At 42.5% G+C, this 18,951-nt stretch overlaps 1 protein-coding gene across 1 annotated transcript; it reads left to right on the top strand.

The window, feature by feature from the left end:
* The first annotated feature begins 16,433 nt into the window (after positions 1 to 16,433).
* PSMB4 (proteasome 20S subunit beta 4) lies at positions 16,434 to 18,781 on the top strand. The gene is made up of 7 exons (XM_061120837.1): positions 16,434 to 16,612; positions 16,858 to 17,064; positions 17,306 to 17,452; positions 17,614 to 17,695; positions 18,071 to 18,187; positions 18,388 to 18,476; positions 18,659 to 18,781. Exons 1-7 carry the CDS (start codon positions 16,473 to 16,475, stop codon positions 18,669 to 18,671), a joined length of 795 nt encoding a protein of 264 aa, XP_060976820.1. The 5' UTR covers positions 16,434 to 16,472; the 3' UTR covers positions 18,672 to 18,781.
* Positions 18,782 to 18,951: the final 170 nt, after the last annotated feature.

Below are 18,951 nucleotides of genomic sequence, written 5' to 3'. Positions count from 1 at the left end.
TTATTAAAAGTTGCTCCTGCCCCTCCCTGAACTATTTTGTGCTGTGTATATCACTGCTTTATATAAGTTATTTTTTAAGATGTTATGGTTTTGTAAATGTCTGCAATGATGGATAGGAATAAAATCACTTATTTGAGAGCTTTCACTTAAAAAAAAAAAAAAAATGTCAATCCTCAAATGAGTAAGTGTTTTCCATTGAGAAGCTCCATGGGGGGTTGTGGTCAGAATGGCAGAGTAGGAAGACCCTGAGCTTACCTCCTCCCACCAGCATATCAAAATTGCAGTATTTACAGAGTGACTATCCATGAAAATGACCCCAGGAGTAGAAAGAAAAGATCATTTACAGTTAAAAATATAAGGAAGGGACTGCAATGAGACAAGTAGAAGAGGTGGAGATAGGATATAGTAGAGACCCATGCACACAGGTGGGCAACCCACAAATAGGAGCATAATTATAACTGCAGAGGTTTTCCCCAAGAAACAAGAGATACAGTCCTCACACCAGACTCTCCAAGCCAGAGGGTCCTGCATTAGGAAGATAAGCCCCCAGAACGTTTTGAAGTCCAGCAGCACTTGCTTTTGGGAGAGTCAGAGGGCTGTAGGAAAGAGATTTCCCCCCTCTTAAAAAATATTTATTTATTTCTTTGGCTGTGTTGGGTCTTAGCTGCAACACACAGGATGTTCCCTGCGCCGTGTGGGATTTTTACGGCAGTGCGAGAACGTTCTAGCTGTGGCACAGGGTTATGGCACAGGGCTCCAGAGCGCATGGGCTCAGTAGTTGGGTGCACAGGCTTAGTTACACTGCAACATGTGGGATCTTAGTTCCCCAACCAGGGATTGAACTTGCGTCTCCTGCATTGCAAGGCAGACTCTTAAACACTGGACTATTAGGGAAGTCCTGAGATTCCACTCTTAAAAGGCACATATAAAATCTCATGTGCTCTGAGATCTAGGGCAGAAGCAGGGATTTGAGAGGGTCAGACTCACTTGCTGATCTCAGAGAGCTTCCCGAAGAGGCAGGAGGCAACTGAAACTCACCCTGGGGGACATAGATGCTGGCAGCAGCTGTTTTGGGGGTGCATCCACCATGAAGACATTGGTGTTGGCAAGAACTCCTTTCGAATCCTCCCTCTAGCTTGTTAGTGCCAGCCCTGCCCACCAGCCAGTTGGCACCAGTCCTGGGATTCCCATGCCAAGCAGCTAGTCAAGTAGGGACAAAGCCCCACCTACCATCAGGCTGGTTTTCCTAAGACTGCCTGAGACCTAGTCCCACATACCAGAGGGCCCAGGACCCAGACCTGCCCACTAGTGCACCAGCACTAGCCTTGGGACCTCCATCCCCCACAGCCAGCCATTAGACCCAGCCCTGCCCACCAGTAGGCTGGCACCAGCCCTAGGACCTGGCCTCACCCACTAATAAGCCATAACCAGCTTCAGGTTACCCCAGACCCTACAGCCAGCCACGTCAGGAGTTGGCCCTTCCCACCAGCAGGCCAACAGCAGTCCCTGGACCTTCCTCCAGGCAACAGTTCTGCCAATCAGCAGGCTGACACTAGCTCTGGGACCTCTGACCCCATAGCCAGTCACTCCAGAACCTGGTTCCATTCACCTGTGGACTGGCACCAGGACTTGGGTTCCCCTGGACATGTAGCCAGTTGCAGCCAGGATCAGGCCCAAACCAGTGGTTGGCAACCTCCATACAAGGCAGGGCCTAGAAACCAACCAGACCAGGGACCAGCCATGTCTAATAGCACACCCACAGTCAACCAGACACAACAGAAGGACCCATGCAGCACACAGAGGGCACCCCTAGAGCATACACCTCTGGTGATCAAGGGGAGAGCACTGCAGGGCCCCATTTCCTACATAAGGCTACTTCTCTATGATTGGAAAACACAAACAACCTACCACAGAGAAATAAAATCAGCAAGTTAGGCAAAATGAGGCAAAATGGAAGATGTTTCAAACAAAGGAACAAGATGAAAAGCCAGAAGAACAAAGTGGAGACAAGCAATCTACCCAACAAAGAGCTTAAGGTAATGTTCATAATAATCCTCAAAGAACTCAGAAGAATGGATAAACAGAGTGAGAAGTTATGTTTTTAACAGAGTTAAAAAATATAAAGAAGTAGAGATGAAGAATACAATAAATGAAACAAAAGATTACACCAAAAGGAATCAACAGTAGATTAAATGATACAGAGAAATGGATCAGCAAAATGGAAGAATAAAGCCGTGGAAATAACTCAAGCTGAACGGAAAAAAAAGAAAAAAGAATTTTAAAAAATGAGGGCAGGAGACTTCCCTGGTGGCCAAGTAGTTAAGAATCCATGTTCCAATGCAAGGGACATGGTTCCATTCCCTGGTTGGGGAACTAAAATCTCACATGCTGCCAGGCAACTAAGCCTGGATGTTGCAACTCCTGAACCCATGTGCTCTGAAGCTCATGGACACAACTAGGGGGAAACCTCCATGCTTCAGTGAAGAGCCCACATGCTGAAGCTAAGACCTGACATGGCCAAAGTAAATCCTAAAAAATGAGGACAGTTTAAGAGACCTCTGGGAAAACATAAAACATATAAATATTCATATTATAGGGGTCTAAGAAGAAGAGAGAGACAGAGAGAGAAAGGTACAGATAAACATATCTGAAGACCTAACAGCTGAAAACTTCCCTAACTTGGGAAAAGAAAACAGACATCCAGGTCCAGGAGGAAAGTTCCAAACAAGATCAACCCAAAGAGAATCACACCAAGATAAAATAGCCAAACTTTAGAGAAGGAATATTAAGAACAGCAAACGAAAAGCAACAAGCTATATACAAAGACTCCCATAAGACTATCAGCTGACTTCTATGCAGGCCAGAAGGGAGGGGCATGATATAATTAAAGTGATGAAAGGGAAAAACCTACACCCAGGAATACAGGAATACACCCAACAAAGCTTTCATTCAGATTTGAAGGACATATTGAGTTTTACAGATAAGCAAAAGCTAAAAGAGTTCAGCACTATGAAACTAGCTTTACAAAATTGTTAAAGGGTAGTTACAAGATTCAAAATTAATATACAGAAATCTGCTGCATTTCCATACACCAACATGAACTATCAGAAAGTGAAATTAAGAGTACAATCTCATTCACAATCACATCAAAAAGAATAAAATACCTGGGAATAAATCTAACTAAGGAAGTAAAGCTGTATTTTGTCACCGTGCTTATTTAACTTATATGCAGAGTATATCATGCAAAATGCCAGGCTGGAAGACTCACAAGCTGGAATCAAGATTTCCAGGAGAAATATCAACAACCTCAGATATGCAGATGATGCCACTCTAACGGCAGAAAGCGAAGAAGAACTAAAGAGCCTCTTGAAGAAAGTGAAAGAGGAGAGCGAAAACGTTGGCTTGAAACTCTACATTCAAAAACTAAGATCATGGCATCTGGTCCCATCACCTCATGGCAAATAGCTGGGGAAACAATGGAAACAGTGAAAGACTTTATTTTCTTGGGCTCCAAAATCACTGTGAATGGTGACTGCACCCATGAAATCAAAAGATGCTTGCTCCTTGAAGAAAAGCTATGACAAACCTAGACAGTATATTAAAAAGCAGAGACATCCCTGTGTGGACAAAGGTCCATCTAGTCAAAGCTATGGTTTTTCTACTAGTCATGTATGGATGTGAGAATAGGACCATAAAGAAGGCTGAGTGAGGAAGAATTGATGCTTTGAACTGTGGTGTTGGAGAAGGCTCTTGGGAGTCCCCTGGACAGCAAGGAGATCAAACCAGTCAATCCTAAAGGAAATCAACTCTGAATATCCATTGGAAGGACTGAGGCTGAAGCTGAATCTCCAATGCTTTGGCCACCTGAAGTGAAGAACCGATTCACTGGAAAACACAGATGCTGGGAAAGACTGAAGCCAGGAGGAAAAGGGGACAGCAGAGGATGAGATGGCTGGATGGCATCATTGACTCAATGAACATGAGTTTGAGCAAGCTCTGGGAGATGGTGAAGGACAGGTAAGCCTGCTGCAGTCCATAGGGTCACAGAGTTGGACATGACTGAGTGACTAAACAGCAACAATAATTTTTTGGGAATTCCCTAGTGGTCCAGTGGTTAAGACTCCATGCTTTCAGTGCTGAGGGCCTGGGTTCAATCCCTTGTTGGGGAACTAAGATCCCACAAGCTGTGTGGTGCAGCCAAAAGAAAAAAAGAATATGTATATCAACACTTTTCATCAGCATAATTGAAACTAAAATAACAAAGACATTTTTATTATCAGATTGGCAAAAAGTGAAACAGTGATAATACCCAATGGTTTTGAGGGTGTGGGGAAATTGGGACAGATTCTAATTACACAATCATACACTATTTATGAGAGTCAAAGTTTGATACAATCTGTCTTAGTTGGCTTGGCTGTTATAACAAAATACCACAGACTGGGTGGCTTAAATGATAGAAATTTATCTGCTTACAGTTTTGGTGGCTGGAAGTACAAGGCCAAGGTGCCAGCAAGGTTGATTTTTGGTGACATCTGTGTTCCTGGATTACAGATGGCTGCCTTCTTTCTGTGCCCTTGCATGGCCTTTATGCAAGCGGAGAGAGAGAGAAACCTCTGGTGTCTCTTTCTCTTCTTATGCAGACACCAGTCCTACAGGATTAGGGCCCTATCCTTACGACCTCGTTTAACCTTAATTATCTCTGTGCCTTGTCTCCAAGAGAGGGTTCAGACCTTCAATATGTGAATCAGGGTGGCTGTGAGGAGAAGCAAAATTCAGGTCATAACACAGTCTTTTTTGGGGGGACTGCTCCACCAAGCATGCATGTGGAATCTTAGTTCCCCAACCGGGGATCGAACCCATGCCCCCTGAGGTAGAAGCCTGGAGTCTTAACCACTGGACCACCAGGGATGTTCTAGAGAATTGCAGATATATATATATGTGTGTGTGTGTGTATACATATTTTTTAATAATTTTATTTATTTCTGGCTGTGCTGAGTCTTCACTGCTGCTCAGGCTTTTCTCTAGTTGCAGCGAGCGGAGGCTACTCTCTAGCTGTAGTCCTTGGGCTTCTCACTGTGGTGGCTTCTCTTATTACAGAGTATGGGCTGTAGGGTGTACAGGCTTCAGCAGCTGCAGCTCCTGGGCTCTAGAGCACAAGTTCAAGAGTTGTGGTGCACAGATTTAGTTGTTTCACAGCATGTGGGATCTTCTCAGACCAGGGATTGAACCCGTGTCTCCTACAATGGCAGGTGGGTTCTTTACCACTGAGTCATCATGGAAGCCTCATTTTAAATAATTTTTAATATGTCTAAGTTTCTAAAGATTTATTAAAAAATATTTTTGGCCATGCCACACAGCATGCAGGATCTTAGTTTCCCCACTAGGGATCAAACGTGCATCCCCTGCAATGGAAGCATGGAGTCTTAACCACTGGACCCCCAGAGAAGTTCCCATAACATAGTATTTTTGAAAAGCATCTTCCAACATCTATTAAAATTAAAAATATGCTTATTCATCATAGCCAACAGGTAGAAATAACCCAAATGCCATCAGTAGATGAATGAGTAAGTAAAATGTGGTATATAGTTTCTGTAAGATGTTAGTTGGTGATGGACAGGGAGGCCTGACGTGCTGCAGTTCATGGGGTTGCAAAGAGTTGGACACGACTGAGCGACTGAACTGAACTGAACTGAAGATCTTACACAAAAACCCAAATGAACGTTTTGGCCAACCCAATACATACAACAGGATATCATTTTTCCTTAAAAAAGAATGAAATCCTGACAAACAAAATGAATAAACCCTGAAGATACTATACTAAACAAAATAAGTCAGACAGAAAATGACAAATATTGTGTGGTGCCACTTACTATGAAGTATCTAGAGCAGGTAAACTCATAGAGATTCAAAGTGGAAGAGGGCTTACCAGGGACTGGGGTAAGAGGGAAGGGGTAGATATTATTTAATGGGTATACAGTCTCTGTCTGGGATGAAGAAAAAATTCTAGAAATGAACAATGATGCTAGGTGTACAATGTTGTGAAGATACTTAATGCCATTGAACTGTACACTGAAAATGGCTTAAATAATAAATTTCATGTTATGTGTACAATAAAAAACTCAAAACAAGTTTACACATATGCACCAATTTATACAATGGAATACCACACAGTAAAACAAACAAAAACAATCATACCATTATATACAACAACACGGATGAATCTCAAAGTGTTGAGTGGAAGAAGCCAAACATAAAAGAGTGCATACTGCATTATTCTGTTTATCTGAAGTTCAAGAGCAGACAGAATTTCTATGTTAATAGAAGTCAGAATAATGGTTTTCTTTGCTGAGGAGGATTATTGATGAGGAAGGAGGAAGGAACATAATAAGAGTTTTCTGGGGGAAAGATTTATATCTAGATCTGAATGGCAGTCACATGGATATATACACACACAAATGTTATTTGAGCTGTGCATCTAGAATTTCTACACTATAGATAAACCCATAAAGATGTAAAAAAAAACCCACGTCTTTTTGATTTAGAAACCAAAATTTTGGGAATCTAGCCTACCGAAACAAGAAGCATCACTATGTAATAATAAAAGTTTGTACATCATAAAAACAAATCACAAGATTCTGGGACAATGATGATTACACAGTTTTTGAATCTCACTGAATTCTCTCATAAAAATAGAACAACTAGGCAGCAAAGCCAAAATCCCATTAACAATGACAAACTGACGGGACCGCAGCCCGACGACATCCAAAAACAAGTGGGTGGGGACAAACCACTAAAAGTTAAAAGACCAGTGTGGTGTCAGCACTTGTGTGGGACAGACACTGGGGCCTCTGACACACCTGAGAACACCAGACCCCCAAAGAGCCAGCAGACATTCACGGGAAAGCAGAACAGGGTAATTTGAAAACAGCAGTTCAAGCAGAGCAGGGCTTTGCCCAGTGATGAAGGTGAAGAATGCAAGGAGTCCGTGGTAAGGTCTGAGGGGGCTGGAGTAGCCTCAGTCCCAGGAGCTCTCTGACTGAGCAGGAAGGCTCCTTCTGGGACCGGGCTCCACACTGAGGAGAAAATGATGCAAGCAGAATAAAAATCAATTAAAACAGGACGATAGAGCTGGATGAAGAGAAGGAAGGTCTAAGCAAAAGTGAAGAGAAAGCTAGGAAATCTCAGAGAACAGGTTATGTTTTTTGAAACATTACCCAAAAACAACAGCAGAGGGAGCTCTGTGATGTTAGAAAAGCTATCCTGAACCATGCCTCTTAAAGTTCAGGAAAAGGAATATTTCCAAAAGAAAAGAGAAACAAGAAAGGATAGAGGGCAATTCCCACACAAAGTTATTATAAAAATAAAGAGAATAAGAAGCAGAATAACATCCTTACTGTCAATGAAAGTACATCAGGCAGACATGTCCACAAGCAGAACAAACTCTAATACGCTATTTCAAAATGAGCTGAAAGATATTGTGAAAATAATGTAGGAAATGAAAGAACAATAGAAATCAGAATTTGAAAAATGCAGCTATTAGGTGACTAAACATAGGAATGAACTGAATATAAAAGAAAAAATCTTTTCAGAAATGAAGACTAAATTAGAAGGAATATAAGACTAAGTATATTAAAAAAAGACTAAGTGTATATAATAAGTAGTATCTTAAGAGAAATAGAAGGTAAAATTTTTTAATTAAAATAAATTAAGAGATACAGGGAATACATACTAAAAGCCAAAAATTGAGAAAAAGACAACTGCATATTGAACTAACATACCACATATATAAGATTATCGATTCAGAATAACCACTGTTGTCATGTTCTGGTAAAATTACTGAGATTTAAGGAAAAAAGTATTTCATTATCCAAGCTATCTACATAAGGGGGGAAATTATATTGTCATTAGACTGTTTGACAGGAACAATTTATGTCAGAAGGATTCCCTGGTGGCCCAGTAGTAAAGAATATGACTGCCAATGCAGGAGATTCAGGTCAATCCCTGGGTTAGGAAAGTCCCTTAGAGAAGGGAATGGCTACCTACTCCAGTATTCTTGCCTGGCAAGTCCATGGACAGAGGAGTCCATGGGGTTGCAAAAAGACTTGTCAACTAAACAATGACAACTGAGATGCACTCAAGGGGGAAAAATGTGGGCTAAGGGTTTTATATCCAACAAAACTGACTTGGAAGTTTGAAGGGCACACACAATTGTTACCGGTGATAACTAAGAGAATGCATATTCCATCAGCCCTCCCTGAAGGATCTAGAAAAAAGTTTTACAAACAAAATGATTACAGCAATGTCAACAGAAGGACTGGTGGTAAGACATATATATGTGTGTATATTTATGACTTATAGAACCAGGAATCAATATATGTTTCTTTTCTTTTCCCCAAACCCTTCCTTTTGTGAACAATTCAGTCCAAAGCCATTAGGCGGGACCAAGCAGTGTAGGCAACCATGCGAAGCAGAGAATGGTGCGGGGCCACAGTGGCGCAGCGTGAGATGTGAGGAAGACATCTCGGCAGGGAGGTGGCAGTGATGGGGAACTGACACAGGCTGTTAGAGCCACAGGATAGAGGCTGTGCACTTGGTGAGATGGCCCAGTATGGTACCCTGAATGGGGTCCAGAGAAAATCTTCATGGATGGTGCAGTAGGCTGCTGGAGCCAGAGCAGAGTGAGGAGGGCAATGGTGAAGGGATGCAGATGTTGACAGTGATGGAAGATTGGTTATGCATAAAATTTACATACAGAGAGAGGATAATTGGAGCTAGAGTTCTCATTTTCAGAAAAGGAAATTACAAATATGGAAAGGGAGGAGGTTAGAATACGCTGAGCAGTGCTGCATTGAAATTGGAGATACTGGTATAAACCTGTATAGATAGTTTTCAGTTCAGTTCAGTTGCTCAGTTGTGTCTGACTCTTTGTGATCCCATGGGACTGCAGTAGGCCAAGCTTCCCTGTCCATCACCAACTCCCGGAGCCTATTCAAACTCATGTCCATCAAGTTGGTAATGCCATCCAATCATCTCATCCTCTGTCGTCCCCTTCTTCTCCCACCTTCAATCTTTCCCAGCGTCAGGGTCTTTTCAAATGAGTCAGTTCTTCGCATCAAGTGGCCAAAGTATTGGAGTTTCAGCTTCAGCATCAGTCCTTCCAACAAACATTCAGAACTGATTTTCTTTAGGATGGACTGGTTGGATCTCCTTGCAGTCCAAGGGACTCTCAAGAGTCTTCTACAACACCACAGTTGAAAAGCATCAATTCTTCAGCGCTCAGCTTTCTTTATAGTCCAACTCTCACATTCATACATGACTATTGGAAAAAAGCATAGCCTTGACTAGATGGACCTTTGTTGGCAAAGTAACGTCTCTGCTTTTTAATATGCTGTCTAGGTTAGTCATAACTTTTCTTCCAAGGAGCAAGTATCTTTTAATTTCATGGCTGCAGACACCATCTGTAGTGTTCTGGAACCCCGCAAAATAAAGTCTGTCACTGTTTCCACTGTTTGCCCATCTATTTGCCATGAAGTGATGGGACCAGATGCCATGATCTTAGTTTTCTGAATGTTGAGCTTTAAGCCAACTTTTCCACTCTCCTCTTTCACTTTCTTTAAGAGGCTCTTTAGTTCTTCTTCACTTTCTGCTGTAAGTGTGGTGTCATCTGCATATCCGAGGTTATCGATATTTCTCCTGGCAATCCTGATTCCAGCTTGTGCTTCATCCAGCCTGGCATTTTGCATGATGTACTCTGCATATAAGTTAAATAATCAGGGTGACAATATACAGCCTTGATGTACTCCTTTCCTGATTTGGAACCAGTCTGTTGTTCCATGTCCTATTCTAACTGTTGCTTCTTGACCTGCATACAGATTTCTCAGGAGGCAAGTCAGGTGATCTGGTATTCCCATCTATTGAAGAATTTTCTACACTTTGCTGTGATCCACATAGTCAAAGGCTTTGGCATACTCAATAAAGCAGTAGAGGTTTTTCTGGAACTCTCTTGCTTTTTTGATGATCCAACGGATGTTGGCAATTTGATCTCTGGTTTCTCTGCCTTTTCTAAATCCAGCTTGAACATCTGGAAGTTCACGGTTCACGTACTGTTGAAGTCTGGTTTGGAGAATTTTGAGCATTACTTTGCTATCGTGTGAGATGAGTGCAATTGTGCAGTAGTCTGAACATTCTTTGGCATTGCCTTTCTTTGGGATTGGAATGAAAACTGACCCTTTTCCAGTTCTGTGGCCACTGCTGAGTTTTCCAAATTTGTTGGCATAGTGAGTGCAGCACTTTCACAGCATCATCTTTCAGGATTTGAAATAGCTCAACGGGAATTCCATCACATCCACTAGCTTTGTTCATAGTGATGCTTCCTAAGGCCCACTTGACTTTGCATTCCTGTATGTCTGGTTCTAGGTGAGTGATCACACCATCGTGGTTAACTGGGTCAAGAAGATCTTTTTTGTATAGTTCTTCTGTGTATTCTTGCCACCTCTTCTTAATATTTTCTGCTTCTGTTAGATCCAAACCATTTCTGTTTTTTATTGTGTCCATCTTTGCATGAAATATTCACTTGGTATCTCTAATTTTCTTGCAGTTTATATATAGTTTTCAGTATATACATTGGTAGATAGATAGATAGATAGATAAAAAATAAATATGATGTAAATGTATGTGCACAGCTCTGTCCATTAAGTAGTCTTGGGGACAGCAAAATCTCAGTAATGAACTCACTACAAACCAAATTTGGTCTCTAAATACCAAGGTCAAGAATTTCAGTGGTGGCCAGTGGTTAGAACTCTGTGCTCTCACTGCCAAGGGCCCAGGTTCTATTCCTCATAAGGGAACTAAAATCCCATAAACTGTGTAGCCAACAAACAAACAAACCTGTCCCAAAACAAACAAACAAAAAGAGAAATAAATATCAGTCTCCACTAAAAGGAATCAAGGTCCTTTGGAAAAATGACTGATCCAGGGCTGGTGCAGAGAAAGTATGAGCCTGGAATATCTTGTTTTGCCAAAAAGTAAGGATGTGATCAAATAATGATGTGTGTGTTGGTTGCTCAGTCATGTCCGACTCTTTGTGACCCCATGGACAGTAGCCTGCCAGGCTCCTCTGTCCATGGAAATCTCCAGACAAAAACATTGGAGTGGGTAGCCCTTTCTTTTTCCAAGGCATCTTCCCGACTAAGGGATCGAACACAGTCTCCCACATTGAGGCAGACTGTTTACCATCTGAGCCTCCAGGGAAGTCCAAATAATGATAGGATATGTTAAAGGATCCAGAAGCCAGTATTTTTAAATTAAAAGGCTCTTGCTGGCCAAATCTGGAATAATTTGAGCATCAGAATGAATGTTTAAATCCATGAGTTCATAAAAATATATTAATAAAGCTAACTGGTCACATTTAGATAATGATAGGGGCAAATCATTTTAAAAGTCATTAAAGAGAAAGAATAAAGCATTTATCTGACCTTTCTTAGATAAGTTTAACACTGACTAACCAAAAAGTAGATGAGAAATGTCTCTTTATAGAAACATTCAAGCTAATGAATGAAAACAAAGTTATAGACTTAGAATATCATTATTGTGCCACACCAAATGAATTAACTGAAAAGGAGCAATTGATAATATCACAATAAAGAGAGACAACTAGACACAATGGGCTTCCTGATTAAAAAACACACCACCACTTACAGTCTTGCCAAAGGCATCAAATATGAATGTAAAGAGACATCTGGATTGAGTTGTCCATGTGCAAGAACTGAAGAGGACTGAAGAACATGTCAAAATACTCTGTTAGCATGCAATCAGTGAAAACCAGGCTGTGGGCAGAAAGTAGGGTACACAGCTCAAACATTCTGTGGTCTTCAGCAGATACACTGTCATGAAAAGAAAGGGCTAGAGGAGGAAGTATGTAGATTAAGAAACTCAAAACACATCTAAGTCAAATAAACAGGAAATCCAAAGTATAGTGTCCAGGGAAGCACACTTGGATGATGAAAGTATAAAGAAATCCAAGGGGATAATTATCACAAAATTCAAGAGAATGGCTATTTTCAGGAGAGGGAGACAACTGTGATCAGAACTGGGCCAGCTGGAGAAGTTCCATTTCTTGATTTAGATGGTAGTTTTAAGGGTGCTGGCCTTAAAATAATTCATTAAGTCATATATTTATTTATGTGTGTTTTATTTTTCAGTTTTACAAAGGTAAAAAAAACAACACATCATGGCCTTCTGATTACAGATGTGGTAGGCTGATAACGGGTTTCCCAAGATATATCCACAGCCTAATCTCTGGAACCTGTGAATATTTCCTTTTCTGCAAAATAAGGAAAAAGAGCTTTTATGTGGAAAAAGGGATTTTCCCTGCAGATGTGATTAAACTAAGGATCTTTAAATGAAGAAACTATAATGGATTATCTGGGTGGGTCCTACATGTAATCACAAGTGTCCTTATAAGAGAAGAGCAGAGGGGGGTCTGATAGAGGAGGCTCCTGAGCAGCAGAAGTAAGAGGAAGAAGGAGAGAGATTAGAGTGACAGGACAAGGAACACCAAGTAAGCAATGCCAGCAGCCACCAGAGGCAAGGAATGAATGCTTCTCCAGATCCTCCAGAGGGAGGGTTGCTGTGATGTTGCTTGGCTTTCAGACTCTGGCCTCTAGAACTGCGAGAGAAAAAAAATCTGTTGTTCTAAGCCACTAAGGTTGGCTAAAGCATCCACAGAAAACCTATACATCAAGTAAGTTGTAGGGCATGGCTGGTCAGTATTCCTCCTACAAGAAGAAGCTAGAAAGGTTACAAAAACCATATTTTTTTTTTTTAAAGGAAACAAGGACATGCCAAAGGAATGAAGACTAAACCAAGTTAAATTGCAATAACAAGAGAATCTTTCTGAAGTGAGCTGAGCACAGGCTAGAGCTAAGGCCTAACTTAAGTAGAATGTCTCTGCTTGTGGAAGAGAAATCACTGAAGATTTTGATGGTCATGCAACATTGGAGTGACAAGTGAAAACTTAAGGGACCTCAGAGGATGGCTAGTTTTATATATGAAAAATGTGAACAATGTTCATGAGACTGGAGAGTTGGGCTAAAAGCTTCTAAAAGGCACAGTGAATCTCCCATGTGTGATGCTTATTCACTTAGTCGTGTCCAACTCTTTGTGACCCTGTGGACTGTAGCCCACCAGGCTCCTCTGTCCATGGCGATTCTCCAGCCAAGAATACTGGAGTGGGTTGCCATGCCCTCCTGCGGATCTCCCAAACCCAGGGATCGAACCCAGGCCTCCCGCATTGCAGATGGATTCTTTACCATCTGAGCCAGCAGCAAAGCCCAAGAATATTGGAATGGATAATCTATCCCTTCTCCAGGGGACCTTCCCAACCCAGGAATCGAACCAAGGTCTCCTGCATTGTAGGCAGATTCCTTACCAGCTGAACTACAGGGAAGCCCAAATCTCCCATAGTCTGGCATTACTGATTAGGAAATAAAGACTTTCTGAGGCAGGGAAAGAAGAGCCTCAACCGCTCAACTGGCCTCCTCAAGATACTTGCCAGATTTTGAGACTCCCTGGAACAGGAGCCTGGAGAGCTAGCTCAATCTACTTCAGTATTTCAGAGCTAAGGACACCAATACCTGCCCAGCTTTCAGTTAAAATTGTAAGGAACATGCCTGAAGAATATGGGTGAATTGGGCTGAAACAGCAACCCAAACTTGATATAGCCTAATCCTTGACAGGACGGACTGCTCAATCCCTCATCTTATCTGCCTAATGGGAAAAAGGGAGAATCCTTTCTGGTGGAAGGGAACATGATATGGAGCCTTTGTAGTTATTCACAGTTTCTGGAAAACAGCAAAAAAGCATGGGACTTGTAAAGAGAGAAGAAATATGACCAAAATGAAAAGAAAAAAAGAGATAATAGAAAGAGACTCATAGATGACCCAGATACCAGTTAGTATGCATGCGTGGTGCTCAGCTGCTAAGTCATGTCTGACTCTTAGCAACCCCGTGGACTGTAGCCTGCCATGATTTCAAAAAGGGTTCCAAGCCCATTCAGTGAGAAAAAGAGTCTTTCCAACAAACAATATTGAGAAAACTGGTTATCTGCATTTGTAATAATGAAGTTAGACCCTTACCTTACACCATGGACAAAATTTAACTCAAAATGGATAAGAGATCAAAACATAAGGGCTCTAAGTATTAAGCTGCTAGAAGAAAACACAGTGGAAATGCTTTTTAACAGTGCATTTGGTAATGACCCCTTGGATATGACATCACAAGTATGGATATGCTATCAAAAGTATGGGCAAGAAAAAAAGATAAACAGGACTACACCAAAATCTGAAACTTCTGTGCATCAATGGACACTGTAGAAAAACAATGTTTCTGCTTTTGTGGAACTTTTGGTTTAGCATGGCAGCCAGTCTTTAGATGAGTGTAACACAAGCTGTGAGAAAGATATTGCAGAACTGAATTATAGAGGATATAAAATTGCAAAAATCCCTAGGGCATACCCACAGGGAAGTGCAGCCATGAATAAACTGGACACATTTTCTTTTTCATCTTTCTGTTATAGCCCGCAGGGCCTGGCCCTGAGCAGGTCAAGAAATGATCCTTAACTCTTTTGTAGTTGAAGTTTCAAATTCCACTTCTCCTAAAATATGGAGCATTAGCACTTTCACTGTGGGAGTGTAAAATCTTAATGAGGTGGTGGTGATGGTGATGATTAATTTCAATTTAGTCTAGTGTTACTTCTTTTCTGAGCATTTCAAGACATTCCCTATAACCAGGGATATCCTGACATGTTACAGAACCAGTCTGATGACTACTGTTTTAAAAGCTTGAATACTGGTGAGAGCTAAATACTAATTAAACTTAAAGCCAACCACAGAAAACTGGGCAAACTTAAAAATGACTTTCCAGATAATACCAGACCTGATTTAAAAAGAGAAGAAACTTCTTAAACTTGCCTTGTTTCAGTTTAACTTACGACTTCTTGTTTTCATCTTAGCACAAAAGACAAGCTAGTCACCTTCTGAATGCTGCATCATCAAACATTAGTGGTTTGCTTTCCCTGTCATCCTACTCTCAGGCTGGATGAATCTAGATTCTTTCACTTTTCTTCTTTTAGACCCTGTAGAATTTTATTACCTGCTTGATCTCTGGAACTGGTACTGGCCCTACCAGAGCCTTAATCTAGGGATCTAAAATGGAGTGAAACCAGAAACCAGTAAGCCACCTCAGGCCACTTACAAACAAGGATATAGTCAGTTAATTGATGGCTAATTGCTTTAAAGTTCATGTGATGAGGGCTCTCCTAGCTATGAAAGTCAAGGATTTTAGCAGCTTTGGAGGAATCCCATTAAGCCTTTTGTTATCACCTGCTATGTGTCCAAGTACGCCTCTGAGAGGCCCAAGAATCACCTGGAATATGGGGGTTGGGAGAAAATGGCTATTAATTAGAAGAAAAAAATAGACTATCTGGTGTTCAAGTCCAAAAATTGACACAAAGAGCATCATTTGGGTGCCTCTAACGCAAGATCTTGACCCTTCCCTTTACAGGGTTTCAAGACCTAATGAAATAACTTCATTTCAATTAGGCTAAAATTTCGTGCATTGCTTTGGTTCAAATTAACTCAGGGAATTTAAAAAACAAAACTGATCTGGTTTCCTGCTGAGTAAAACATTTTGAATCTAGTTGTGTAGGGAGGAGTGGCGAAGGACTAGTTTGAGGGTTATTTGATTCCAGACACTGCTTCCAGGCACTGCGGCAGAAGCACAGAGATGGGAACGCCTGGAGTTTAGTTACACTCCCACAGTCGATGGAATTTTTCTGCTGTTTAAGAGGTAGGCAAGAGCATCTGCCAATCAGAAAACGTTCAGAGATTTGTCCAAGGTCCTAGAGAGTGAGTGATCTATCTGAGATAGCACATATCCCAGGGTACTCGCAACTGTTTGATTCCTTTTTAAATTCTGAGTTTGAAAACTCAGACCTACCATTACTTGCTCTGTGATCGGGTTAATCACTACACAAGTCTCGGTTTCTTATCTGTAAAATGGGTCGAATAAGCCACATGAAGCTGCTTTGAGAAATACAAATTTAAGAGACCCTGAGTTCACTGTTAGTTTCGTATGGGGTTTCCTTTTCCAATCTAAAAGGAGAGGTGCTTCCTCGCGCAGTGTCAGCGTCTTGAAGTGCCCCACCCCCGCTCCATACCCATCTCCCACCCCACCCACCCCTTCCTTGAATTCGTGTGTCTGAACACAGTTCTAGTCCAGACTCTACCGCGTAGTGACACGAGGTCAGGCAATTCCAATTCTCACGCTGCCCGGGACAAGGGTACGGTCGACCCCGACCTTATCAACATGGCTGCTGGAAGTAGCTTGCAGGAAGAAGAAAGGTGCGGCACTGAAGGATCACTTCCGCTTCCGTTGGTGCAAAAGCTTTCACTTCTCGTGCTACCGTGACTAAGATGGAAGCACTGCTGGAGTCGCGGTCCGGACTTTGGGCCGGTGGGCCGGTCCCCGGGCAGTTTTACCGCATTCCGCCCACTCCCGGTTCCTCTGTGGACCCGGCGTCCGCGCACTACGGGGGTCCGATTATGCGCACCCAGTAAGCTCTCGGCGCCTTAGCCTGCGCAGGGGGAGGGACGGTGGGGCCTGGTGCTGCCGGCCGGTTCTGGGAGCCGGGGAGGTCGAGGAGAGGACCCCGGGGCGCGCTACCGCGGGGGAGCTCGGGGAGGAGGGTCTCGGAGAATGAAAGGAGCCGTGGAAAGTCAGAAACGGAACCCACGGCTCGGGAAGCGGGCTCGTGCTTTCCGCCGCGCCGCCCCTCGCCAGACCTCCCTCTCTCTTTAGGAACCCCATGGTGACCGGGACCTCTGTCCTGGGTCTCAAGTTTGAGGGCGGAGTGGTGATCGCAGCAGACATGCTGGGCTCCTACGGCTCCTTGGCTCGTTTCCGCAACATCTCTCGCATTATGCGAGTCAACAACAGCACCATGCTGGGTGCTTCCGGAGACTATGCCGATTTCCAGTATTTGAAGCAAGTTCTCGGGCAAATGGTGTAAGTCATCTAGAGAATAGTAGTTGTCAAGTGGGGAGGGGAACCCACTGTTTTTTAATCCCTTCAGAAATTTCTGCGGGTAGAGGGCAGGGAGACTTGCTGGGGGTGGAAGATGTGAGAACTTTTGCAAATAGTTTATTTCAGTGGGTTTAAATAGGGAAGATTGTGATAACGTCTTTTGCGGGTGGATGGAAATCCTGACTTCTGTTCTCTCCCTGTTCTCACAACCGATTCTTCTAAGGATCGATGAAGAGCTGTTGGGAGATGGACACAGCTATAGTCCTAAAGCTATTCATTCATGGCTGACCAGGGCCATGTATAGTCGACGCTCCAAGATGAACCCCCTGTGGAACACCATGGTCATTGGAGGTTATGCTGATGGAGAGAGGTTAATTTTAAAACAAATAATTTCCTTGAGCACCCAACCTCTAGTGCCTTTGTAGTGTCTGTCTCTTCCCCCTGAGTGAATTCCACTTCTGCCTCAGCCCCTATAGTCCCATTCTTCAGCTAAGATACAGAAACCTAAGATGACCTATTGTGTCTTTTTAGCTTCCTGGGTTATGTGGACATGCTTGGTGTAGCCTATGAAGCCCCTTCGCTGGCCACTGGTTATGGTGCATACCTGGCTCAGGTAAGTAGTCAGTTGAGGGGTAGAAGATAGAAGGTAAGGGGATTAGTGGCTGTCTGCTTGTTTTACCTTTAAATTCTGACATGAGAAACAGACTATGATCCCTGCTGCTGGGTTTATTTTTGGTCCAGAGGCTATAATGACAAGGTGGGGTATATCGTGGAGTGAGTCAGTATATGTATGCAAAGTGAGGACACCCATGAATTTCCCCTTCAAGTGGGTCTTAGCACAAGTTAAGCAGAATTCATTCCGTTGAGGCAGTAGGTGGAATGTCAGCTTTTCACTCATTTATGACTTTTTTTACATCTTGGATTTGCAACAGATCATCAGGTATTCAGCCCATGGTATCGCCTGTGTTTTTTCCCCCGATCTCCCTAGCCTCTGCTGCGAGAAGTTCTGGAGAAGCAGCCAGTGCTGAGCCAGACGGAGGCCCGAGAACTAGTGGAACGCTGCATGCGAGTGCTGTACTATCGAGATGCCCGTTCTTATAACCGGGTGAGAAGTATGAATAGTAAATGGGGATCTAATTGGCAGGTTGTGCGATTCCTGAGTCTCTATACTTTGAAGAATAGGCCGTTTGTGTCTTCTATTTTTCACATTTCAGAAAAACCCTCCACTTGACCTTTGACCAGGCCTGAGACTTCTTTGATGACAGGATTGGTATTTTCATTGAGAGCTCTGCTTTTTTTTTTCAGTTTCAAATCGCCACTGTAACTGAAAAAGGTGTTGAAATAGAGGGACCCCTGTCTGCGGAGACCAACTGGGATATTGCCCACATGATCAGGTGACTGAAATTAAAACTACAGTGGAATAATAGTTGGGAGATCCCTGGTTGTAGTAAGGTTGGTTTTTCTGGAGGTCTCAACCAAAAATTCTCTGGGTGGCAAGGGTTTGGGTTGAAGATAGAGCTACTTTTGGGAATTGATTTCTCACTATGGCTTCATGATTTTATCATCTTTTTTATAGTGGCTTTGAATGAAATACAGATGCATTATCCAGAACTGAAGTTGTACCCTTCTTCTAACTTTGAACTTGGCTGGTTCAAAGGTACTATTCTTTTGTAAAATAAATAAATCCTTTGAAGTGCTGGCTCAGTGGTTGTATTGTTTGACTAAGTCACACCAAGAATGAAACTGCTCAGTACTGCTATATGCCATCTCCCTGCGTGGTCAGAGAACTCTGGTTCTTGTAGCACACATAGACTGTTCTGCATAATACAGAAGATCCACTACTGTCTTCATTTGGGTCTGTACTGAAGG

This window comes from Dama dama, chromosome 20 (assembly GCF_033118175.1).
Source record: "Dama dama isolate Ldn47 chromosome 20, ASM3311817v1, whole genome shotgun sequence".
Classification (NCBI taxonomy): domain Eukaryota; kingdom Metazoa; phylum Chordata; class Mammalia; order Artiodactyla; family Cervidae; genus Dama; species Dama dama.
Note: the sequence above shows the minus strand (reverse complement) of the source record. Positions and strands in the feature narration are given on the sequence as shown.

What these genes read in the sequence shown, in the direction of transcription:
- PSMB4 (XM_061120837.1), top strand. Translation starts at nt 16,473, where the DNA reads ATGGAAGCACTGCTGGAGTCGCGGTCCGGACTTTGGGCCGGTGGGCCG. An exon ending in CAAGTTCTCGGGCAAATGGT is followed by an intron (nt 17,065 to 17,305) that starts GTAAGTCATCTA and finishes GATTCTTCTAAG; the next exon opens with GATCGATGAAGAGCTGTTGG. An exon ending in ATGCCCGTTCTTATAACCGG is followed by an intron (nt 18,188 to 18,387) that starts GTGAGAAGTATG and finishes TTTTTTTTTCAG; the next exon opens with TTTCAAATCGCCACTGTAAC.